At 51.4% G+C, this 23,498-nt stretch overlaps 8 protein-coding genes across 8 annotated transcripts; 4 read left to right on the top strand and 4 right to left on the bottom strand.

Moving 5' to 3' along the window:
• Positions 1 to 2,865: 2,865 nt before the first annotated feature.
• BU24DRAFT_422529 (uncharacterized protein) lies at positions 2,866 to 3,585 on the bottom strand. Its single transcript, XM_033528005.1, has one exon. It carries the CDS (start codon positions 3,561 to 3,563, stop codon positions 3,327 to 3,329), a length of 237 nt encoding a protein of 78 aa, XP_033384516.1. The 5' UTR covers positions 3,564 to 3,585; the 3' UTR covers positions 2,866 to 3,326.
• A 1,256-nt stretch (positions 3,586 to 4,841) lies between these two features.
• On the top strand, positions 4,842 to 6,214 carry BU24DRAFT_462364 (kinase-like protein; the record flags this gene model as incomplete). The annotated part of the gene is made up of 2 exons (XM_033531995.1): positions 4,842 to 5,430; positions 5,499 to 6,214. 2 exons carry the CDS (start codon positions 4,842 to 4,844, stop codon positions 6,212 to 6,214), a joined length of 1,305 nt encoding a protein of 434 aa, XP_033384517.1.
• A 3,110-nt stretch (positions 6,215 to 9,324) lies between these two features.
• On the top strand, positions 9,325 to 10,222 carry BU24DRAFT_195658 (uncharacterized protein). The gene has a single exon (XM_033521756.1). The coding sequence runs from the start codon at positions 9,529 to 9,531 to the stop codon at positions 10,018 to 10,020; it is 492 nt and encodes a 163-aa protein (XP_033384518.1). The 5' UTR covers positions 9,325 to 9,528; the 3' UTR covers positions 10,021 to 10,222.
• An 853-nt stretch (positions 10,223 to 11,075) lies between these two features.
• On the top strand, positions 11,076 to 12,395 carry BU24DRAFT_195611 (uncharacterized protein). Its single transcript, XM_033521755.1, has 2 exons — positions 11,076 to 11,442; positions 11,503 to 12,395. The coding sequence occupies exons 1-2, from the start codon at positions 11,314 to 11,316 to the stop codon at positions 12,076 to 12,078; spliced, it is 705 nt and encodes a 234-aa protein (XP_033384519.1). The 5' UTR covers positions 11,076 to 11,313; the 3' UTR covers positions 12,079 to 12,395.
• Positions 12,396 to 14,435: 2,040 nt separating this feature from the next.
• On the bottom strand, positions 14,436 to 17,664 carry BU24DRAFT_422535 (uncharacterized protein). Its single transcript, XM_033528006.1, has 4 exons — positions 17,389 to 17,664; positions 17,175 to 17,212; positions 15,790 to 17,089; positions 14,436 to 15,738 (listed from the first exon to the last, which is right to left on the bottom strand). The coding sequence occupies exons 1-4, from the start codon at positions 17,441 to 17,443 to the stop codon at positions 14,852 to 14,854; spliced, it is 2,280 nt and encodes a 759-aa protein (XP_033384520.1). The 5' UTR covers positions 17,444 to 17,664; the 3' UTR covers positions 14,436 to 14,851.
• Positions 17,665 to 18,342: 678 nt separating this feature from the next.
• Positions 18,343 to 19,416, top strand: BU24DRAFT_409321 (uncharacterized protein; the record flags this gene model as incomplete). Its single annotated transcript, XM_033525912.1, has 1 exon — positions 18,343 to 19,416. The coding sequence occupies one exon, from the start codon at positions 18,343 to 18,345 to the stop codon at positions 19,414 to 19,416; it is 1,074 nt and encodes a 357-aa protein (XP_033384521.1).
• An 81-nt stretch (positions 19,417 to 19,497) lies between these two features.
• On the bottom strand, positions 19,498 to 20,698 carry BU24DRAFT_195480 (DUF1768-domain-containing protein). The gene is made up of 3 exons (XM_033521754.1): positions 20,151 to 20,698; positions 19,768 to 20,036; positions 19,498 to 19,693 (listed from the first exon to the last, which is right to left on the bottom strand). The coding sequence occupies exons 1-3, from the start codon at positions 20,550 to 20,552 to the stop codon at positions 19,579 to 19,581; spliced, it is 786 nt and encodes a 261-aa protein (XP_033384522.1). The 5' UTR covers positions 20,553 to 20,698; the 3' UTR covers positions 19,498 to 19,578.
• A 616-nt stretch (positions 20,699 to 21,314) lies between these two features.
• Positions 21,315 to 23,439, bottom strand: BU24DRAFT_450763 (uncharacterized protein). The gene is made up of 2 exons (XM_033531051.1): positions 21,696 to 23,439; positions 21,315 to 21,637 (listed from the first exon to the last, which is right to left on the bottom strand). Exons 1-2 carry the CDS (start codon positions 23,275 to 23,277, stop codon positions 21,516 to 21,518), a joined length of 1,704 nt encoding a protein of 567 aa, XP_033384523.1. The 5' UTR covers positions 23,278 to 23,439; the 3' UTR covers positions 21,315 to 21,515.
• Between the last annotated feature and the right edge of the window lie 59 nt (positions 23,440 to 23,498).

The raw sequence follows: 23,498 nt of genomic DNA on the forward strand, positions 1-23,498 counted from the left end.
TCGGCAAGGAAATTTCCTTCTTAGACGAGTTAGTCAGCGGCGCACTTGAGTGGGGACCGCGTACAGTGTAGAAACCCTTCACAGTGCTCGCTCGGGCTTCTACACGAAAGATTGCCAATAATTAGATGGAAGGCGACGAATCAAAATCCGTGACTAGTTGAAATGGTGAGGTGGAACTGGACACGCAGCACATCAATGGTGGCTCCTCCCAATACAGCACAGTGCAAGTCCTCGAATAGATGCACGCATTCATCTCTTTTCGATGATATCGATAATATTGCCCCTTGACCAATCGGTCAGCGGCAAGCCATGTGTCATGAACTTCGTGGCAGCCCGCAAAACCCTAACGTTCACGAGCGCCAGAAAAGCGCCGCAGAACTGTTGGAGAAACAGCTCGCCCAGGGTCATTGGGCGGTGGAACGAGAGATCAAGCATGGGGTCGTTGCAGGCCGGCATAATACCCATGGATGACAAGCCGCACGTTTGGAAACTGGAGATTGAAGGGAGGATGGGAACGGGAAGGGACAAAGACGAGAGTTAGATGTGGACGGTGGTGGATCGTGAATAGGCTTTCGGAGGAGATTGTGTCAATGAGCGTCCTCAGTGACCCAGGGCGCGATAATCCCACCAGCGCAAGAACCGAAACGTGATGGCGGCACTACCAATGCGCTTCGCTGTGTGCAGCAAAGAACGAGGTGCATCGCCCAAATCTGCCGGAGAGTTGGCATGGAACAAATGGACAATACCGTAATGCCATGGGAATGATGATAGGCAGCAGGCGGATGGAACGAGACGAATGGCTTTGATGGTGGCATGACAGTCAGAACTCTGCAGCTGCAGCCCACCGGCGTTGCAAGATCAGCATACTGGGCCGGCTGGTATCGTCATGGGCTCGGAGCCAGCGTGGGCCATGCCACTGCGTGGGCCAGCAACGAGCGAAAGAGAAGAGAGAGGGAGAAGATAGAAAAGACTATCGAACGCCTCCCGTGCATCACCAGTTGGGGCATTTAGGATACGAGTGCGGCGTAAGCGTTTCGGTGGGGTGGGCACAACACGTAGTCCAGGGAGGCTAAGCGGGCCTTGGAGAGGGCGGCCATGTTAACCGGCCACGGCTTAACCTCAGCCTTCAGCCTTCTCTTTGGGGCGAGGAAGCGAAGCGATCAGAGACGATCAAGGCGGTAGGGCCGGCCGCTTCGGCCAGTACAGCAATTAGCAGCGCGCACTCTGCCAGCATTATTGGATTGTCCTTCACCAGGGGCTGGCGTGGCCCGGAGCATGCGAAGTGGATGTTTCCTACACTGTGTAGGGTGTAGCTCGCAGTTCTACAAACTGTGGATTTCTTGTGTGACGCCAGCCTACTACTGCGTACTTTGTACGGCGTAGGTGTAGGTATCTCGTACCATAGCTGGCTTCCCTCGTTGGTAAGTGGATAGCGGATGATGTATAGTGAGCAGACGGACAACGGAGATCATACAGACACGCATATCGGAGAGGCATGGAGTGGACTAGGTACACAAAGGAAAGGGAGCATGTGCAGTGCCGTCCGGAGTACTGCGTGTACACAGTATGAAGAATACTCGGGTCCAGCGCCTGGCTGTATGCAGGAAGATGAGTTGGGTTTGCTCGAGGTTGTGCAGCAGAGGCATTTACTGAGCACATAGTGCTACCTACCACTCGTGTGGAGAATACGTCCATAGTCAGAGAAAGAATGGGTGGCGAGAATCGTTGTAGTATCGAGCAGCCGTGACAGCCGTACGTGCAGTCCTGGTGGCAGCAGCTGTAAGCATGGGGAGCAGATTAAGTTGAGCATCGCATGTACCAGCCCGGTCCAGCCCAGGCATTCATTATTGATCGATCGAATAGTTGACCGTGGTGGTTCATCAGTCATTCAGTAGTTTGGTGGATGTCGCCTCCTCCGCCGCCGGTGGAGTGCTGGTCCTTTGGAGTGCTGGATGCTGACCCTGGGCGTATCCAGAAGCAGAGCATCTTGCGTAGGCAACGACTACAGGCGTTAGACACTTGCGCTGGAGGATGGCTGGACAGTATGACTGGAGGGAGGCAGGACGGGCTTTTGGTGGATGCGTGTAGCGGTATGCGTGGATGCGTGTGCATGTGTGTCACAATAATGTCTCGTTTGGCTAGGGGACAGACTCAAGGACGGGAATTAGTGAGTAGGACGCATGCGACGGATGCGACAACCATGCTCTGCTGACGGGCAAGGTGGAGGTGATTGGTAGGCGGCTGATGTAGGCTGTGTCAAGTCAAGTGGATGAGTGCGAATTGGTTAGTCACATCCAGGGCGAGCCGGTCAGGAAGGCCGCTGTAGGCTGAAGGCTGTCACGATAGGGTGGTGGAAGGCTGTACAGTAGGAGTTATATTATGGGGAGATGATGGTGGGTTGCCGTGGTGTTGTTTGTTGCTGTGGTTGTGCTTGTTTGTGTGTGTGTGGGAGTGAATGTGAAGGTGAAGGTGAATGTGTGTGAAGAGGCAAGTTGCCACACAGATTACATCAACTAACCGTATCGGGTTAGCACCACATCTATCTTTCTTATTCTGTTTGTAGACGAGTGCATGCGTGTATCCCGTACTGTATCGTATAGCACGAGATATGGACGGTTCGGTCAAGCTGTCATTCACCTCTGCATGGCGGTGGCCGATGAGCAGGAAAAAAAAAAACCTGCGACTGAGTGCGCGACGGTCTTTGTTGCGTCTGTCTGTTACAAGCGGGCTTAGTGTGATGGAACACGGCTGAGCATTGATCCGATGGCAATCTCAGCAAGGATGAATGTTTCTGATTGGACGATCAGCTGGTCGCCCAAATTCCTCTCCTCTGTGTGCAGTGAAGTGTCTGTAGGTCACACACGCTCTTCTCCTCTTTCTCTACTGTGTTTCGCCTCCCTATGACTACACCTACGCTACCGACACTGGCCGGTGACTGTATGGTCTAGTAAACTCCACTCGTACGAAGGAAGTGAACAGCCTCCTAGGTATGCATCATCTCCTCCAGTCCTACTCCGTACAGCCTCCCTCCAACCAACCACCGCAGGCTACACCTCAACCAATTAGTCTTGTCCTTCTCATCCTTGCTTTGCTTGCCCGTCTATCTCTCTCTGTGTCTGTCTGCCTTTGCCTGTCCTGCCCGTCCTGCCCGTCCTATTGAATTGTCCATACTCGTAGCAAAACCCTTCAAACCCTTGATCGGGTCCTTATTTTGACTTTTGACGCCTCTTCCTACCACCCCAAGGCCAACCCCCGTCTCGTCTCGTCTTCCCTGTTCAATTTTCCTGCTTCGTTGAATCTTACCTGCCTACCCTTCTGTTTCCCTTTCATTGCCCGCGGACATGCCCTGGAAACCCCCTGCTCTCTTGCGACTTCCATTTTGGCACGCCCAACGCAAGAGCCAACGCCAACGCCAAAGCCAACGCTAAACTGCTCGCAACGCCAACGACGCCAACGCCATAGAGGAACAAGCCAACATGGGGTGATGGTCCGTTGCCCAGTCTCCGTTCAGGGTGAGCAACAGGATTGGGCATGACATAGCATGGCATGGCATGGCATGGCATGGTATGGGATGGGATGGAATTAGGATGGGATGGCATGGATCGTCTAGTTCACTGTGGGTCAAGGCGGGCTTTTTTCTTTTTTTTCTCTCTAAGACTCTACCGTAAGTCGACTACGCCCATGATGCATCCATCCACATCCACCTCTGATCTCTGGGTGGCCCTGTATGCCCGCCCTCCCGTCTTCGTCATGGCATGGCATGGATGGCATGGATGGCATGGATGGCCATGGTCATGGTCTGGTCCAGGGTGTTGGATACATGGCGCGCGGTCTTTTTACTTTTCTGTTAGACCAATCCTTTCCTATATTTACCATTACTGGGGGGACTAGGCAGGTAGGGGGGGGGTGTGGTAGGGAGGCTTCTCGTCTTTGGTATGCGTCGTCTTGCGTCTGCGTCTGCGTCTGCGTCTGGGCTACTGTCTTTGATGCCACCCACACCCACATCCACACACCCACACCTCCTCTAGCCCGTCTAGCCTGTCCTGCCTGTAGGTAACTTTAGTTATTCTTTCTTCTCTTCTCATCTTCCATCCAATCAATCAAGGGCCCACCCGCCCGCTTCTTTCCTGCTCATTACTGGTCGCCCGGCCGTCCCTTCCCAGACACACACTTCATACACACACTCATAAACCAACCCGACCACTCACACATCCTCTTACACTACTAGACTCAGAGAGGCGGCGAACCCTAGAGCCCTACCTGACTATACACATACATCATAATCCCACCTCACCACTCATACTTCCTCACTCATCTACCTTACTCCATCCAATTCACTATCACACTTCTCTTCCTCTCCACCTCTCTCTCTTAACTACCTACCTACCTCCACCTCTTCCTTCTACTTCTACTACCCACATTCCTTTCAACAAACATTCATCTCGATTGTTCGTTGTCAAATCTTCCACTCTCCCTCATCACTGTCCATTCCACAGCCTCACCTACCAACGCAATCCACCACTCGACTTCGCCTCATCTCTTCGCCACTAGCCCTGCTATCATCCCCTTGCTACCCGGACCCAGGTTCCATGATATCAGGTTATCTCTCCTAATATATACGTTGATTCATCTTGTCCATTTTCTTTCCTCTCTCTCCAAGGACTACCAAAAGGAAACCACCCCAATTTGGATAGGATATCGACTTATTTACCAAGGCCTCTTCTTCTCTCCATCCACTCACCCTTCCTCCCCCCTCCTCTTCCAAGTGCTCTACTGCAAGTCCCTGAGGCCTTCACTGGACCTTCGAGGACTTCAACATCCCCAATCCCCCTCAAACCATAATGTTACCGACCCCACCAGCATCTCCCACTCTCAATGGATTTTGTGCGCCGGAAGACCGTCTAGGCCAACTCCTTGCCGGAAGACTGCAATTGACCGGAATCCTCGGTGTAGGTGCCTATGGAGTAGTGTACACTGCCGTGGACATCCAGACCAACATTCCCTACGCTGTCAAGGCGCTCAACAAACTAGGTTTGGAGCCCCGTCAGCAGAAATTCCAGCAAAGAGAGATCCAGCTCCACCATCAGGCCAGTGCCCATCCCAACGTAGTTTCTTTGGTAAAGATTTTGGATTCTCCCGACTGCACCTTTGTGGTCATCGAGTACTGCCCGGAGGGTGATCTCTTCTCGAACATCACCGAGCAAGGAAAGTATGTCGGCAATGATGCTCTTGCCAAGAGGGCTTTCCTCCAAATCCTGGATGCTGTAGACTACTGCCACTCCATTGGAATCTACCACCGGGACCTCAAGCCGGAGAACGTCCTAGTCACAGATAATGGAATGACCTGCAAGCTTGCCGACTTTGGACTGGCCACCAACGACCACATCACCTCCGACTTTGGATGCGGCTCTACCTTTTACATGTCTCCAGGTAAATTCAACACTTTGCAACGAGCAACAGCGAACCACTTTTGATATTTGATACTAACGTACCTCTAGAATGCCAGACTGCTGCTCCCAAGGCCTACTCATGCTACGCATCAGCGCCCAATGACGTCTGGAGCCTTGGAGTCATGCTCGTCAACCTGACCTGTGGACGCAACCCATGGAAGCGAGCCTCCTTCGAGGACAGCACTTTCCGCGCCTACATGAAGGATCCCAAGTTCCTCAGGTCCATTCTGCCCATCTCTGGAGAGCTCGACTCGATCCTGAAGCGTATCTTTGAATTCAACCCAGCGAAGAGAATCACGATTCCCGAGCTGAGGGACCTGATCATGAGATGCCCTCGCTTCACGGCTTCCAAGTCTGCTCCTCCTTCACACATGGCTGTTCCTGCGTACCCATCACCGGATTACGTCCACCAGGCTGCCTTGAACGGATGCTACCAGGCTGCCGCTCCCTCTGTTGCGCCCGTCTACCCTACTATCATGGATCTTCCCTATCCTCAACACTCTACCTCGTCGGGCAGCTCGAACTCTGACAATGAGTCTGTATTCTCCACATGCTCGTCGGCTTCGTCTGCTTCGTCGACTTCTTCTTTCACTCACGTCGCTGCTGCCCAGAAGGTTCCTGCCCGACCAGCACAGCAAACATACGTTTCCCCTCCCCCGCAAACCAATACGTGGTTCCAACCATTTTTCCACCAGGCCGCCAACCTAGTGAAGCACGTGTCGTTCCAGCAGCCCATGATGGTTGCTCCCGTCCGTGTTTACTAGTTGGTCTCTGCCCGGATTATTTCTTCACCCCTGTGTTCATATATATACGTTTCCTACCCTTTCACCTCAGCGGAAAAGTTGATGATAAGACGATCTGAGCGGCTTTCTCTTTCCGTCCAACGGTGTTTGTGCGATCGGGGATTGTGGCGTTATTTTCCTTTTTACGTCCTTAGATTTCTGGACTTTGAACTTCCTCCCAACAACCACTGGCCTTTACCAATACCTCCCAAGGATCCTCCGACATTTATATTCTTCCCGGATGGATCCCTCCCCCATGGCCATGGACTAGAACTATATTACCATCTTTAACTCGATTATTCGGCGGTTCGAAGCCTTGATGGCGAGAGAGATTGTTCTCATTCATGTATTTCTCATTTGGCTCTCGCCTTGTTGGTCCTTCTTATTTCTTCTGTTTTTCTTTTATTTCTTTCCATTCATCACGACCGAAACATTTAAAGAAGTTTATCAGGGGGTTTGGACTGCGATGATATCAGCATTTGCACGGAGTTTCCATATTTGTTCAGAACTGTATTGGGCCAAGATGGCCTGGAAGGGGACGACGCTGTCTGTCTATTGCCATTTACAACTGTCATTTCGACACCACATTTCCTAGGATGTTCTAGATACCAGAGCAGGTTGCAAAACCTTTTTAGCTCACACTTCTTGTACCGTAGAAGACGGCACCACAGCCCGAAAAGAAGGCGTGGACAAAAGCCCACATCAAAACGAAAAATTAACAAATACGTTCGGATGGGGACAGCGGCTCGCTCGCTGTGTCCCTTCCAAAGAAGCATCTTGACTTTCCCTCCTGGCATTATTGATAACATTTGACGTTGAGGTTGATCGAGGAATGGCTGGCCAATGAGATGATCTGGACCCGCGCAGTGGTGGCGGACGAAATGTCGGCAACACCACGGGAGGACAAGAGAATGAGGGATGGGAGAAGGTGACGAGCCCAGCCGCAAATCCATTGTACGTGCAGGACGGCTTGCAGTAGTTGGGGATGGCACGATTTCCTAGCAAGCCTAGCCTACGTGCCTAGGTCGCACGCACACCTCTAGTGGACTAGTCGGCCGTTATTCCCTCTCGCTAACTTTGCCGCAACATACAAGTGCATGCCTAGTTGAGCCCGAAGCATGCGAGTATGCGAGTCTTGGGAGGGAGGATTCTTGTTGGATGCTGGGAGGATGGTGGCTTACCAGGCTTGCCAGGCTTTCCAGGCCTTTGCCTTGGTGTTGCTCAAGATGCGAATAATAACGGAGTGTCACCTTCGTAGGCTCGTAAGTTGTTCACCAAAAGGTTAAATGGGCATGGGGCTCCAAGTGAAGCGACCAATCAGCTCCTGCCGTGTCCCATCCGCCGACAAAGACCTTGCTTCATGAGTCCTTCCAACCTGCACATGCAATATAAACTTACACCAAACAGATACCAAGACCGCCGTATCCCCCCATGGGCCATCCACATCATATGCATACACACATTCACTCTCCAGATTTATACACACTCTCTCTAACGAATACCTACGGCCACACCTATCTAAAGACTGATCCTATCCACACTAATCTGCATCCTGCGTCCTGCATCCTGAGTCTTGCGTCCTGCATGTAGGCAGACATACATGCATGCGATCAGGAAGTCTCTCCTCGATATGCATTCAATATCAATCTATCGCATGTCTTTCCCACTTCCCACCCTAGTCCCTCGTTCCATCCCATCCCGTTCCGTCCTCTGAAGATTTTCAGCCTTTGACAGGCCTTGTTCATTTGATCATGCATCATCGCGACCGACACCGACACCGACACCGACACTACTGACATTTGATACTGCCAAACGAATGGGAACCTAACCTGCCTGGCTGGTGTGTCAAACAGATAGTTATCGTTAATGTCGGATATCGCATCGAGATGAAATTGCGCTTTGTCTTAGAGTTCTTTCCCCACACCCACCATGTGCGTTTGACCTACACTGCCTAGAACGGTACGAGTAGGATGCACTGTGGAATACACCTACGCTACACCCGCACTATGCTACACATTCGCGACACTACAGTACGCTACGTACAGCAGCGGATTTAACACAAGTTGCGGGCAGGACATCTTGTTGTTCGCCTCCCTGAGGCGTAGTCTGGACCATGCCTACACAGTAGATTAGGTACACTCGGATAGACCATCAACTAGTCAAGTGTGGCGCATGTCGACTTCTCATCGCGATCTATCAACCTCCTTCGATCCATCATTGATCATTGGGAACTGGTGACTCGATCGAAGAGATTCGCCTCAAGCCACCATTATTATCATCTTTACCTTTTTATTCCCTCGCAGAAAGGAAAGTATACGAATCGGCTGAGTCACTTCAAAGTATTAGTCCTTCGGGACAAGGACTGTTGGGTCCATAACATTCGAATGCACAAAGCAATCAGCCAGGCGAACCCACTCAATGCATGTGCCCTTCCGGTGTAGATATTTCCGGCGATGAATGGTGGTGGCATAGTAGGGAGAGTATCAATTTGTTATGCATGGCTTCCACCTCACCGGCGAACTTGAGTCTGGGTAAGGAATCGAACGACGGAGGGGATTTGACGGAATCGACATTTCCTCGTACCTACTTCACATGATTGATGACCATGACGCATATACGGAGGACAGCAAGTATTAGCAGTTCAGTTCGGCTGAGAGATGGATGGACGTCTCAAAGCCACACTCCCGAGTGTTCGTTCATGTCTGGCTATGCTCACTCTAGGTCATGTATCATTGTTTGTTTCTACACCCTCTTTCGTTTACCGACTATCTACCGGCACGTTGCGCAGCTGGGCGTTAGATGCCTTGAATGCATCACATACGCACACTTCCATCGGATGACACATTTGGTACCATGCAAAGGACCGAGAATGAACAGGCGATTTTGAGAGGGCGTTTTGCTTTCCTGTAGCGTCGTCCACTGGCCGACGAACGACCGCGACGTTCCCTTTGTTCGATACGGTAACCGGCTGTTGGGAGTACAGTTTGCTCAGCCATCATCCTTCAGCCGTCGTGATGACCAAGCCGTCGCCCGTTCCCTTGAACATCATGTCATGTAATGCCTCAGGCAAACAGAGACATGACATGTTCGGCTAGAATTGGCTTTTCGGAAGTCATCTGGAGGTGCGCCATGATTACTTTGTTCGTGGTGGCTTTTTCCTGTCTGGGCACACGCATGGGGCAACGGTGGGAAGGACAAACGTCAAACTCTTTCATTTGCCGTCGTCTTACCGCACCTTTGGGGAACCATTTTTGTTTTTTGGAGGTCATCGATTCTGAAAAGGCTTGCAATTGTGAATGCCCTCTTTGAGTGTTTTGGGCGCCAAGTACCTTCTCCTTCCACGTTGGGAAGGAAGAACTAGGGGCGGAAATCACGATCACCAACCGTCCTCAACGACGTATTGTCACATCTTCACCACTACCATCATCACCTTCAATGATCATCCGTCCACGCAACGGCGCAGTACGGAGCAGAAACATACCAGGCCACCTGCACCAGATGCAGAAAACCATCTCGCCCATCTCACTTTCCCTCTACCATGCCGCACCGCCTTGTCCCTGCTGGGCTGGGTTGGGTTGAGCGAATCTCCGTTGCTGCAGCTTTTTATTACTTCCACCCACGCCCGCCGTGTGCAATCAACCGTTTGGGGATCATGCTCATCCATATCCGCATCGGGTACCGACATTGTAGTGGGATTCTTTTCCAGGGCGGCCAGTAGAAGACAAGCGATTCCGCGTCCTGGGATGGGTAATGATGCCACGCTCTCGACGCCCCCCCGTCACCAGTGACCACCCCTTTCACAATACATAACGATACAAACAAACAATATCAGACATAGATAATACCCGCTTTCACGGAACTGGGTCTTCGAACTAACCCCCCGTCCCAGCTGACAGCCTGACAGACAATCTTTCGCTAACGCTCAATCAAGTAAACTTGGTATCGATACTATCTGCACCCACGCAACCTATTAATCGTTGCGCATGTTTTGGCGAGATGTGGTGATATATTGGACGTCCTCCCAGATTGCTGGGTGTTGCAATCACCCAATTCGCACGGATAATATAGAGTGCATGATCGTTAAGTTGATACCTACCAGCCTGACGGGGAGCGCGGGTCCGGGTGCGCGTTGCGCTGCCTCGCGCGCGCAAACAGGGCTGAGATCGCTTGTTCCGGTGACTGGATTAATCTCTATCGTGTATATCCATTCTGTCCTTGACGATTGTTGGGAAATTGTTCGAACGGCTGATGAACATGTGTAAGACAGATGAGTCGTGCGAAGAATCGCCTGTACTATCGCGCTGCATCTGCGGCATCGACGGTAATCTATCATTTGATTGATACATGCGTCGTGGTGGATCTTCGATATGATCGATCGATAGAGCGGTGATGGGGACAACGTCACTGGTGATATCGCGAGCATTGTAGGCGTTCATTTCTTCCAGCTCAAGACGGCTCAAGACACCTATCATCTCGAGACATGATGCCACCAGCCATGTGCAAATCACTCTATCGATATTTCCACCCGAGGACAATGCATCAGCCTGATGGCTGCATCCGATGATGGCCCCAAGCTGTTCGGAGTGAGCCCATACATCGAGCATTCAGCTGTTCTCCGTTGAGCGAAGCAGATCGAAACTTCGGCGTTGACAGCAGCTTCTTCGTTACCAGTCTGCGCATCGTGGAACGTGTTCACGCGCATATGCACATTGCTTTCTCCGGTGGGCTACATTGGATTTCCTTGCTTTTGTCATAAGCACGCATGGTCTGGTGGGCAGCAGGTTCGGGCCTTGGTGGCAGGTCTTCGCGAGTGTGTCACGACATCTTTATCCCGCCACTCGTCGTGTGACAATGACTTTACTTTTTTCCCCTCTTTGCGATAGGATCCCGCTCAGCCTTACAGGATATCACATGTCCGCGTGTTCTAACGGAAAACGCCTTCAAGTGTACACGGTATTTGCTTCTTCCGGTCGCACGGCAAGAAGACGTTTTTTGTTTTGTTTTCACCCAGGGATATTACTTTTTCCAAGTCTCGTGCAACTCCTGAGTCAGTGTCACCGTCTTTAACACATCTTGCCAGAATGCAAGCCATGCCCGCGAATCGCGGCAATGGTCTGAGGTGGCTGGATATGTACCTCCGCGATTTCTATCAGTCTCAAACCAAGGTTCGGCCGCAGGAATGGCCTGTTCAACGTCGCGCAATGATGGAGGTGACCAGACTTCCAATCCATGCCAGTCTTCCCTTACGACAACTGAGATGTAGGAAATAGATTCCGACCTTCTCTTTTCACATCGAGACGCGTTTGAGTCGAGTTGGCGTGCCAGCTCATCGTGTCTTGTCTTGCATGGCTGAGTCTCGTACCACAATCGACCTGTTACATGATCTGACAGAGGGTCAGAGGATATTGACCAAAGGGGGCAGGAAGATCACCCTTTTCTCATACTCGCAGGTTTGGCATTCTCATCATCGAAAGCGGGTCTGTCTCTGCGAGCTTCTCCGCACGCCCCAGCCGCCTCATAGCATTCATCGTGACACAAGTTCACACAGCGTCTTCCTCCGGTCGTTACGCAAGGGCTTTCTGCTGCTTCCCACGACGTGGAGTCTCCATCTGGACGCGAAGAGCCCAAGTGGCAAATACATGCTGTACTTTGGGGTTCCCCCATCGAGCGGTCGGACCAGCTCATTGAATCGCACAACATGCGCCAGTATACATATGTCAACACATGTTATCGTGCGAGCCCCACTTCGGAGCATTTCCTCATGCAAAACGCTGGAACGAGAAGACAGGCGGTGCCCCCTCTTATCGATTGGAAGCAGTCGTATAGATCCAATCATTACATTCTAATGGTAGTAGGACAGTGGACTGTGCCCCATACGTGTCGGTTGAACGAACGCTTCTTTTCCGCTGCGGCTTTCCGACTGCTGTGCTCTCGAATCGAAGACTCAGAAATAGAGGGCGCCGGTGGCGAATGCGATTTCCGGGATCGAAAGATTGCATCTCCAATGATGAGTCTAGAGTGGCGGAGCACATTGTGACGCATCAAAAGTCTGTCGAACATGGGAGAGGGTCGAAGGCGCACATGTAGTCGCACGTCGATGAGAAGGGAATATTGAAAGGTGCATCTGACCGTCTGATGTCCCGAGCTGATCTTACTACAAGGTCGCGTTCTACATATCTCGATGATACACGTACTCAGGGTACGAAGGCAAACGCTTGGTATTGCCTATCGTCCACATTCCTCGAATGCTGATAAGGGAGGAAGTGTGTACGGAGTATCTGATGTACTCCGTACCGTGGTGCGCGAGGAAGGGATGGGCGGTTACAAAGTATCAAGGCGACACAGGCGCTTGGGTTCACCTCCCTCAGCTTTTGCTGCAGAATCTGTGGGGAAGTTTCAACATTTTGACGATTGGAATGTTGTACACGGAGACACATCTACGCCTGAGTGAAACGGCGTGAGTATCAGAGTCGAACCACATGATTGATAGGTCACTCACCTTGATCGTTTTGATATCTCCCTTTGTTTTCGAATGGCTAACGGATAACAATGAACGCATACTTATCACTGTGCTGTCATCAGGCGACGTCTACAATGTTACACATTACCCGACATACGTAGGCACCTCCTCACATCGACGTTTTCGTTGCGTTTCGCTGCTATATCGGGTATGCCGCGATGGTTTACGGAACGCAAAGAGTCGAATGCAACCCCGAAGCAGTGCCGCCCAATCTAAAGTCAAGGTCCCGAGTCATCAAAGCTCGGAACGTTTGGAACGCTGCCGAAGTCGGGTAATGGCTTTTCCAACGCAGTACACCCACCCTCCAGCCTCGCCAACCGTGCCGAGATTATTTCAAGTCCCAGGCCCATGGTAACTTTTCACGGCGCCGCTGCTAGGGATTTATTTCGTCGAATCACTCCACAACAGCTGGACGTGCATGCAAGCACAGTTTTACCAAAAGACTTTCGTACCTCCCTCCCATCAACTCGGGACTACGAATCAAAGGCTCGACCAACGGGCGTCCAGTCCCCCACATGTTTATTATGGATAACGGCATGACATGCAAATCACGGACTATGTACTCACTTGCAGCAAGCCGTCGTCGGAAAGTCAAAGCTTTTTTCCCCAAGCCCGCTGTGTTTGATTGGGTCTCGAGATAGCTGTCGTGTAGATTGTACCTTGGGCGTACGACTGATGGGGGAAAGGCCTGGCCGTTCTCGTGCTTCCGAGTATCGGTTCGACGTGTCCCTCTCTCCTTCGCACTCTCGAACACCGATTATCACAATCATGTACGCACGATTGGGTAGAAAGAAATCAGGTTCGTCGTCCGATATCCGGAATGGAGAGAAGAGCTCAATGGACATGACAAGAGTGTTTTGTACAGTGAAAATGAGCTTTCGAAAGGATGCTCAGTCCGGATCGGCGTATGGTGCTATGTCCGCTCACATTACGCGTCGTACTGCGTAGGTGGAGAGCGGAGATGGTACTCGAGGCTGCGCTTTATACTTTAGCATAGCAACATACGGAGTAAATTCTATGAAGAAGTAGCTTGGGACGGCCCTCAAGGAAACAGAGCACCTCCTGTTTCGTTCTCATATCGGCAAGATGAGATCTCTAGAATAGAAGGCCGAGGATCTGTAATAAGGGTCCAAGAACGGATGCAGGCAGCGAGCGAGGCCCAAGAAAAGTCAATGTGCCATATGCTACAACTGGCGGCTTTTTCGAGTGATGCTTCATGTACTGTAAAGTACTTTAGGTAGGGACTCTATAGAGCAATGAAGACCGTCGATAATGATACATGCGTATACGGAATATGCTTTCATAGAAATGGTGGTAGCAGGCATTTATGGATAAGTACTCCGTATCCTCATCGTCATGATGGGCGGGAGGAGTAGCAGTAGCAGTAGCAGTAGCAGTAGCAGTAGCAGTAAACAACATCTCGTCACCTATCCCGGATTCCCGAATTCTTCCATACCTTGCGACGCGCGTGCTTTTTCAAGTTGCTGTCCTGACTTACTCCATCGTGCATCGCTTTTCATTAGATGCCTACCTGACATATCTTCGCTCCAACATCTCGAGGAGATGAATGTATATGTGTGTGCGCGTGTTAATCGAACAGAATGTTGCAGTCACTCAAATTCTTTCTTCTCGCTCTTCTTAACACGTCCGTTGAACGGGGCATGGCATAGTATAGCATAGTATAGCATAGTATAGCATGATATAGCATAGTGAAACATAGTTGGTATATACATACAATTCCAGAAGTGTGTGTGTGTGGAAGCATTTGATTTCGTCGTTTTCCATGGACATTATAACACGCGGGAGGTGCAGTACGCAACGGATCGAGGCCGAGGCCGAGGCCGTCGCGCAGAAGTACTTAGGTCAAGAGGAGAGAGAGGGAGAGAGGCAAACAGCGCCGACGCGATTGAGCTTTCCAACAAACACCATTTCCCCAAAAAGAAGATCCGCCGCCATCGCTTTGAGGTTGAGAACAAAATACGAACAAATCATGTACAGAAGGAGAAAAAATTAGCACAAGTAGTAACAAAACACGATATGCACAGCAATGTGAAAGGTAAGGCGAATGGGTTTAGCGAGACTCAAAAACTTCGTTAAGACTAGACGTGATGACTCGAAGGATCGAGGAAACCTTCTAGTGCTTCGTAGTTCAATGGGCGGAACAGCTCGTTGCTGAGGTCTGCGCCGGAACTTCCCAACAGACCTTCGAAATTTTCAAATGCGGCGTCGAAGTTCAGCCAGTCGGGCGATGCTTCTGAGAAGTCGAAACCTGCTGGAGGCATGGGCGCCCGCTCGCTGCTCGTTGGGTGCTGACCGGGCGTCGGCGCTGGCATGGGATTGAGCAGGCTTGGGATAGGCGTCGCGCTCTGGTTACCATGGCGGAGGCGAGGATCGATCGGCGAGGACTCGCTATTACCAGATATAGACGGATGGTGTTGATGCTGGTGCTGATTCTGCTGCTGCTGAGACGACTGCTGTTGGTGCTGCCATTGGGACGAGCCTTGCTGGAGTTGGGCATGTGGGTTTTGATGATGGTGATGATCAGCTTTGAGATCAGATTGATTCGGCGGGACGAGAGAATTGTCTACGGGCGCTGCTGGGGTGTTCACAGTCCGTGTGTTGCGATCGGCGTTGTTTAGAACGGCGGTGCCTAGATCTGCCATCGTCCCCGCCGACCACCATGCAGGCCGAAGGCGGTTGAGGAGCGTAACGCACTGCTTGAGTTCGTCCGTTGCACGGTTGATGTGTACCTTCAGGCGCCTCGATCGGAAATGTCGGTAAACTACACTCAAGGCGACGGAAAGGGCATATGGCACCAGGGGCAATGGAGGTAGAAATTCCGGGGATTCAGCGTTGAGTAAAGAGATGACACGCGTCGCTGAAAGACTCTGGCGGACATAGGAAGGTGTCGACTTGACAGGGTCGTTGATTGAGAGGGATTTGTGAGAAGCCATGCACATGGTATGGTGGAACAAGGACAAGAGGCCTGGAAGTCTTAGTTAGTACTGGGCGCAATCAACGGGAATACACTACTGACTCATAATGGGACCCTCGAGTTTATCTTCGCCGTCTCCGACCATCTCTTCAAAGCCCAAGAAATCGTCCCCTTCCCACCCTGTCTCCTCGGCCGATCTTCCTGGTCGATAGTAATCGATGACCTTGTCTAGCATCTCTGATATCTGTAGCCACACTCCAAAGGGACTGGACCTCTTCTCCGGATCAGTGGGTAGTTTAGTCAGGCTGTTGTCTCGGTCGTGCATGATCAAGGGTCGGCCATTCATGCAAGCATTGATCTTGTCTAAGCTCCAAAGACACCAGAAGAGGTCCTCTAGGTTCTCCTGTGAGTCCGACTTTTGGTTCTTCCACTGGTGGCCGAACTGTAGGCCAAAAGTGTGGGCGTGATGGATAGCCTGAGCAAGGTGCATAGAGGCCTGCTCAGCGCCATCAGGGCCTTCACAGTGGAGTGATATGAGAGCCAAAACTTGGATCAGTATCACTCGGTTCTTCTCCAGTTTGGCCTCGATTCCGGCGATGACTGAGTTGTATAGTCTCTGGGAGAAATCTCTAGGACTCAAACGCCTGGGGTCGTCGCCGAGTTGCAGGTGCTGTGCTGCATCGGCATGCTTGGAAGCAACGACACATATGGCCTGGAGTAACAGACGCGGTTCCCGGTGCTCGCTGTACCAGTTCGAGAAAAGGTTCTTGTCTACTATAGGAAGAAGGGGATGGACATAGGCGAAGTATATGTCGACCAGAGCATCCTGGCTGGCCCTAGGTGGCAAGATGGAAACGCCCACGGCATCAAGGTATGCATGGAGAGCTCTTTGAACGGCTGTCTCTTGATGACCTTGAATGGTGGACTGGGGACTGGTCTCATCTAGTCTTGAGTGTGATGCTCCAGGTTGGACGGTGGCAGGTCTCCCATTTTCGCCATCGACCCATTGGCCTCCGGGAGGGATGACAGGAGAATGACTCGACTTTCCTCGGTGATCCTTGACTCCATGGACCTGCTCTCTCAAGACAGCTTCTGGATTGAGGTAGCCTAAGAAATTTGGAGGTGTCTGGCCACGATCCTCGTGTGGGCTATGTGGTGGCATGGCGGTAGAGTTGGAATGTCCATGACCGTGAGGGTCCGGACGGGGCGGGGCTCTAGGGTCATGGTTTTGAGGATGAGAATGATTATGCTGATTATGGTGATGAGTAGGAGGAGGATGAGAAGGGTGATGATTGCCTGGTGAATATGCAGAAGGGTCTGAAGTAGGGTTGACTGCGGAGTGTCCGCTTTTGGTAGGGCTTCCGGGGTCGGTATCTTCATCAAAGGTATGGCTGCATCGTTTCTGAATGGACGATTAGCAGCAGCCACAGATCTGGGGAGGCGCTGTCCTGTCTCGTCTTGACAAGACACCGGCAGGCTGGGCTTACCCGTCGTTTCTTACAAGATTCGCATGCTCTGTGGACGCCTATTGCGACGTTAGTTCCGACATTAGCTTCGCAGGGCTGGCGGTTCTGTTGTTGCTTTTGATTTTCGCCATGGGCGTCGCTACCAACTCCTTACTTGTACACTCCGCATGGGAGGAACATGTGGAGCTCTGCGCGCACAAGGCTGTGGGGAACAATAGGGAGGGGACAGACGCACGCTTCCGTTTCCTGAAGAATTCGTTGTTGGCTGCGAACGTGATCATGGTGGACATGATGGACGAACGGGTAGTCTACCACACTGGAAAGACAACAGAGCAGCGACAATAATGGATCTCGATGGTGTTGTTGCAGGTCGGAGGGTACGGGAAGTTGCGGTATACGCGCTGGACAAGAGATTATGTCCTGTTCTGATCTGTCTCGACCTCGTCCTTGTCCTTGTCCTGCCCTGTCTTCATGGAAAATCAGACACGACGTTTCTTAATTGTTTTTCGTTGGAGCCGAGGATGGAATGGTTTTCGAAGAGGAGTTCAGTGGTGGCCAGACCCTGCACGTGATAGGACTAATAACCCTGCCACACCTGCTCCTTCCCACTCTTTTTGCCTTCTTCTCCTCCTTCCTCCGCCTCCTCTCCCTCTTCCCCCCAGGGCCCATCGTTCCTCCCTCTTTTTTCCCTCCTCCGCACCTTCCCAATTTCCCAACCTTCCCCATCAAATCAAAAGTGGTCAAGAGCCTTGGCAATCTGCTGCTCCCCCGCAATTGATCGAATGATTGGCCCCCTTGCCCTCTTAGCTTCCTTCCATGTCACTTACTGTGTACACGTTAAGACATACAAGGTATCGTCATACATTATTGCATGTCATGTTGTTCAGCGGATAATATCATCATCACCACCTCACCTCGCCTCCTCATCCTCAATACATAATTACCTTCTTTTTATTGCCCTCTTCCTACCTTCCTCCGCTTTGATATTGGACGTCTCAGCCTCCTGAACTGCATAATACATCTGCAGTCAGATCCTTCCGCCCCCGCTTCTGCCACCATCCCACCCCACACATTCCTCGTACTCGTACCTAGGTAGCTATCCGTCATGTCAATATCCCAACTGCCTGGTTCCGCCAGCGTTCCATAGTACCTAGTCAGCCACCGCTATCAATCCAATATATCTACCAGCATGACCAAATACGCCCCGTCCCTACCCATTGACATCTGGTTGCTTGTATTCGCCCAGGTCGACGACGACCTCTTTCTTTGGTCCACATGTCGAAACGTCTCCCAGTTCCTGCGCGATTGCGTCGACGAATTCTTCGCTCACCGCGTCCTCCCCGGTGTACTCATTGACCTTTTTTATAGTGACATCCACACAATCAGCGGTCCAGAGTATCACTATGTCCATGTTCCCATGGTGTTCGATCGTCTCGAGCGTCATGGCCTGCGCGCCGTCTTCCAGCAACGGGCATATAATAAATTGCCACGCTGTCGTATGACCGGATCTCTGCATGGCTGGGTACCATTCATCGAAAGATACTGCGAGGAGGTGCACCGACAGAGGCCAATCATTCACAACAAGAGCAGCAGCGATGCCGGCCGACCTCTATGGGAGCAAGAGCATGAATATCTTAGAAACACTCTCTTAATAGGCGAAAAGGACGATTACTTGCTGAACGTTGGCGACATGACAGGCATCGCCCGAGGCGATCGACCCCCGTTCTACATCAAAATATGGGATATTGTGGATGATACAGATCTCGTGGGTCTGACCATAGACTGCGAGAGACGAGAGATCTCTTTCAATTGGCGAAAGACACTCAACCTCTTCTGCCGCCAGCAGCTCTGGATTGGCCCCATCAATGACTTCTCCGCCCAGCATCGTGTCTATGACAAAGAGCTTGACGCTGTTGCTTCGCTCTACATGGATCAGGATCTGATATTCACTCGTTCAGGGCGTGCCCGCCAAAAACGATTGCGGCCGTGGACTGTGAAGAACAAGCACCGCATGAGTCCCGAAGTACGTCTCTGGACTGCACGGCGGATCGATAATGAGAAGAACCGTCTCAAACAGTACCTAACGCACAGCAATCTTCTTCCGCTTCCCGAAGACATCGATGATTTGGAAGAAAGAGTGCCTCAGAGCCTCGCCCAAGATCACCCTGATTTACTGTTTTGGCCTTGGATCGATTCCGATACGTACTTCATCCCACCGCGGCGTTCCGCGCCTGCTAAGCTCACATGTTGTTCCATTCTCTGATGACATTTCATTCTCTGATACCCATTCTTTTAACTTCCAATGTTCGATACCCAACTATTGCAATGATTTAAGTAATGAATCTCCTCTTCTCATCACCCTTTGAAACAATCTAATGATGTATCTGCACACTTCCACTCTTCATTGTGAAAGATGACATGACCGCTACGATTGTCCGGTCACCTCACCCTGCTTTTTCTCCGTCTCCGTGTCTTCCTCTCGCAGTCTCTTCCTAACATCCATAAGAGCCTTGCCTAACAAATTCAGACCCCATCGATACCTATCCAAACGCACAGAACATTAGTATCTCTCCTACTAACCAAATGAAATCCTCAAAACACAAAGAATACTCACCTATTCTTCCCCGCATTCTTCTCCCCAAACCCAATCCCCCAAATCCTATCCCTAGGACTCGCCTCCACCAGCTCCCTATCCCCAGTAGCCAGCAGCATCTTCCTCAGCTCGTCTGCATCTTTACTCTTCGTGAACTTTAGATAGTTCCCCTCCACCACGATCCGATACTTCTCCTTATTCCACACCTTCTCGTCGAACCTCTCGACCTGCCGACCCAGCGCCCTGTGTAGCTTCGGATCTGTCGTCGATAGTATTTGTCTCGCAATGTCCTATCCTTCTCGTCAGTCTCCATTGCACCCTCGTCACCCCTCCCTCGCAAAAGAACCCGCCACTCCCAAAAAGGAGAAAGGAAAAGCTGTAAGAGATTAGAAAGTAAAACTAACCTCATCACCAAACAACCTCGCCTTCCCAACCATCATCCACATCTCCGCCGTCGCGTACGTCGCCCCATCGACCTCCCACTCGCTCTCGTACCACTGACCCATGTACCCGTACCGCTCGTGCGGCCGCCAGAAATACATCGGTCCCTCATCCTCTCCCTTTCCCTTCTGCTCCCCTTTCGTCTCCGCGGAAGATGACACCGCCGCCGCTGCTGCCAAATTCGACGCCACGTTTTTCGGCATCTTGACTGTGGATTTCGCGGTCGATGCGCTGCCAGTGGTGGTCGAGGTTTGTGGGCGGAGGGATGTGCTGGTCATGGAGCGTGTTGTTACTCTCTTCGATGGCATGGTGGTGGTGGTAGAGGGGTCTGCGAGTCTTTTTGGGAGGTGGGCTTTCGGTGGCATTGTTGGTAGGTTGCTGGGTTGTCTGTTGTTCTTTCTATTGTGTTTGATTGCATTGGATGTGATGTCTGGTATCGTGGGGGAAGCTGTTGAGGATGTCGTGTTTTTTTGGATTAAAGTTGATGATTGATTGTATGTAGGGGTCGTTGTTATAGTTATAGTTATAGTCGTATTCCAAAGTTGAAGTTGGTTGTTCTTTTTGTTGAGTCTCTGCGCGTGGGAAAGAGTCAATTATCTATTGTCCCGACTAACAACATGCGCCCTTCTACCGCACGTGCGTGTCAACCTACCTGTCTAACTTGAACCGAATTCACTTCTTCTGTGGTCCTGGGTATTATTTGCAATTCTAGCCGTAAAGAAAATGGGCACTTTCTGTCAAAAAGACATAGCAATCACCGAAGAACTGGCTTTGCCAGCTGAAAAAGTTGACGAGCCCGATGTTTCGTGGTGGCTTGTTAGCTGTGAGGCGTGAGGCTGAGTTTCGGTACGGAGACGTTTGGGAGTCATCACTTCCGCCCTTTCGGTAGCGCGCGACGGGTAGCGGGGATGCCAAGAGCTGTGCTGCTGCCTTGATGAGCGCGGTACTGGAAATGTGACTGGATGGAGTGGCATTGTCTCAAGGGGTTGCTATTGATGGGGGTGAATTGGTTTACCGGACGGGGGTTTACTCATTGGGGAGGTAGCAAGCGTGGTAGACTTCGTCCGCAGACCATCTTATACTGATATGGACTTCACGCCGATGAGAGGGAGATATGAGATGGAGGTCTCGTTATACAAAATCAATTGAGGTTGTGGAAGCTAATGTCATAAATCGTCGTGTGTTTGGGGTATCAAATGAACGCCATGTCCCAGTTCCAGTTCCAGTCCCTATTCTCGTAACAATGTGCATCTCTTGAACCATCCTGGGTCGCAGTGTGTTGAAGATATGTTGCCAAAAAGTTCTTTCGATTCAACAAGTTCCGAGGACTACTCGGAGAAGAGAAGTGCCGCTATGGTCTTCGTTGCTTCGAAGACGCCGCTCCGTTGCACCAGAGCATTGAATGTCTTCGGCACCATCTTCAAGTTCTGTCCTTCGTCTGTTTCTGTCCCTGTTTGATTCGTTAAAAACCGGGACCACGAAGGAGATATACGAGAGTAGTAACTTACAAACTCGAGGAAAAGCAGGTTCGATGTTGATTTCCGACTCCGCTTCTCCTGTACAGTCGAACACAATTCGCCACGTAATCTTCAGCAGTATATGCCGGTCTTCGAGCACAACTACATCTCGACCCAAGTGCTTGTTGAGATCCCTCCGCGACATGTTTGACGATGTCGGTTTCGCACTCGACAATATCATGTTTTCAGTGTCTTCGCCTGCATTTCCCGGCGTGAGATGCTTGAACGCGGTCGCGCATTTGTATCGGTATTCAGCTCGCTTTTTGGCAATCTCCCAGTACGATCCAATCGCCCAGCAAGCCGTGCTGATGTCCTTCGATTGGGCCTTCTCGCGTATGAACGTTCCGAGTTCGTGGTCTGCCCATTGTGAGAGGCCTGTCACCTGGAGCTTGGCGACTGTGTGGGTGGCAGTATCTACAGTCGCCTCGATAGACGCATTGAGCAGCTTCAAAGGTCCTACGAGGTTGATTTCGTGCTTTTGATATACGGTTTGTGACCCCGAGCCAGGCTTATATGTAGCTGCAAGCTTCGTCCGGTGGGTAATGGTCATTGGCGTGAACATTTGGAGATATGGCAAAGGGTTGTCGAGGTCCACCGGTTGGTGAGAAGGGATTGGTTGCTCTGAGTCCGGGTCAGGGGGCGGAGCCAATACAGGTTGTGCGGTAAAAGGGAGGAATGATGATAGAAGGTCGGAGACAAGGGGAGGTTTCGATGTCTCGTCTTCGTCGCGTGCTTCGTCCAGTTTGTTGATAAAGGAGATCAAAGCATCGCGCTCGGCTTGATCCATGACTTCGGGGATCGACTCCTGATAACGCTCAATCTTGTTCCGACACCAGCCAATGTCATCCTGTAGGCCTTTCAACTCGCGCAGTAATGTTTCTCTTTCATGCTTCCTGCTTTCTTCCTCAGGATCTGGCGTTGTTCTCTCCTTAGCCGTATCATCCTGCCTCGTATCCTCCATCTCTACAGATGCATCATTGGAACCCTCTACAACCGGGGAGGACCTGGGTAATGGAGTAGCTGCTTGTGAATCAATGCCCTGTGGCACAGCCTTGCCAAATTGCCGTTTCCGCGTCGGTCGTTTGCTTGGAGATGAAAAGAGAACGCCACGACGCGGTCGATCCTCACTCTCCACCTGCCGGGCAGGCGAAGATGGTAGGTCCTCATCCTCATTTATCAAAGCTCTGTCGCGGCCCTTGGTTGTATCTCCAGTACGTGTGATTCGGTGCGCGCGAGGTGTGAGATCTCCCGGCGCATTCGCGCGTTCGTTTGCGCCAGCAATTGATTGTCTGATACCCTGTGCAGATTCCTCCTGAGATTCATTCCCTCCCAAGATAAAATCACGCGCTCTTTTCCCTCTGTTCAAGATCTCGCCGCGACTACTTGGTCTAGATGCTGCTTTGCCAGGCGATGTGGCACGCGCGGGGAGGAGGCTCGGATTGAAGCGGGAAATGCTCGCTTTCGTAGGCGACGCAAAAGATGGTCGGCGGGGAGGTTTCTTCAGTGGACTCGATTCGCGCTCCGATTGCCCTGGCGAGGCTGTCTTCCTTCTCTTTCTTGCAGGCTGATCCATGGTGGTCGCAATTTCTTTATGGTTTGACAAAGTCGAAAGCAGATTTTCAGGTCCTCAGACGTGTCGCGGACATGCGAAATTCCAAGGAACGCATTGGTGTCTGTAAAGCTCTTTGTAGTGGTATCTGTAATTTGGTGGTACAAATGGGGGTGGTGTTTGACGCGTCCTGGGTGTTTCGCGTGGTGCTGATGCGAAGGCCGAGGGTCGGGATTTGGGGGGTA

This window comes from Aaosphaeria arxii, assembly GCF_010015735.1.
Source record: "Aaosphaeria arxii CBS 175.79 unplaced genomic scaffold BU24scaffold_4, whole genome shotgun sequence".
NCBI lineage: Eukaryota > Fungi > Ascomycota > Dothideomycetes > Pleosporales > Aaosphaeria > Aaosphaeria arxii.

Coding starts and splice junctions, on each gene's coding strand:
- BU24DRAFT_195611 (XM_033521755.1), top strand. CDS start 11,314: ATGCAAGCCATGCCCGCGAATCGCGGCAATGGTCTGAGGTGGCTGGAT. Junction 11,443..11,502: donor AACGTCGCGCAATGATGGAG/GTGACCAGACTT, acceptor TGTAGGAAATAG/ATTCCGACCTTCTCTTTTCA.
- BU24DRAFT_422535 (XM_033528006.1), bottom strand. CDS start 17,443: ATGTCCACCATGATCACGTTCGCAGCCAACAACGAATTCTTCAGGAAA. Junction 17,213..17,388: donor ATTCTTCAGGAAACGGAAGC/GTGCGTCTGTCC, acceptor ACGTCGCAATAG/GCGTCCACAGAGCATGCGAA. Junction 15,739..15,789: donor ACTCGAGGGTCCCATTATGA/GTCAGTAGTGTA, acceptor TAAGACTTCCAG/GCCTCTTGTCCTTGTTCCAC.
- BU24DRAFT_195480 (XM_033521754.1), bottom strand. CDS start 20,552: ATGCCACCGAAAGCCCACCTCCCAAAAAGACTCGCAGACCCCTCTACC. Junction 20,037..20,150: donor CGAGGTTGTTTGGTGATGAG/GTTAGTTTTACT, acceptor CGAGAAGGATAG/GACATTGCGAGACAAATACT. Junction 19,694..19,767: donor AAGAATGCGGGGAAGAATAG/GTGAGTATTCTT, acceptor GCGTTTGGATAG/GTATCGATGGGGTCTGAATT.
- BU24DRAFT_195658 (XM_033521756.1), top strand. CDS start 9,529: ATGCCCTCTTTGAGTGTTTTGGGCGCCAAGTACCTTCTCCTTCCACGT.
- BU24DRAFT_422529 (XM_033528005.1), bottom strand. CDS start 3,563: ATGCCATGCCATGCCATGCCATGCTATGTCATGCCCAATCCTGTTGCT.
- BU24DRAFT_450763 (XM_033531051.1), bottom strand. CDS start 23,277: ATGGATCAGCCTGCAAGAAAGAGAAGGAAGACAGCCTCGCCAGGGCAA. Junction 21,638..21,695: donor ACCTGCTTTTCCTCGAGTTT/GTAAGTTACTAC, acceptor CGAATCAAACAG/GGACAGAAACAGACGAAGGA.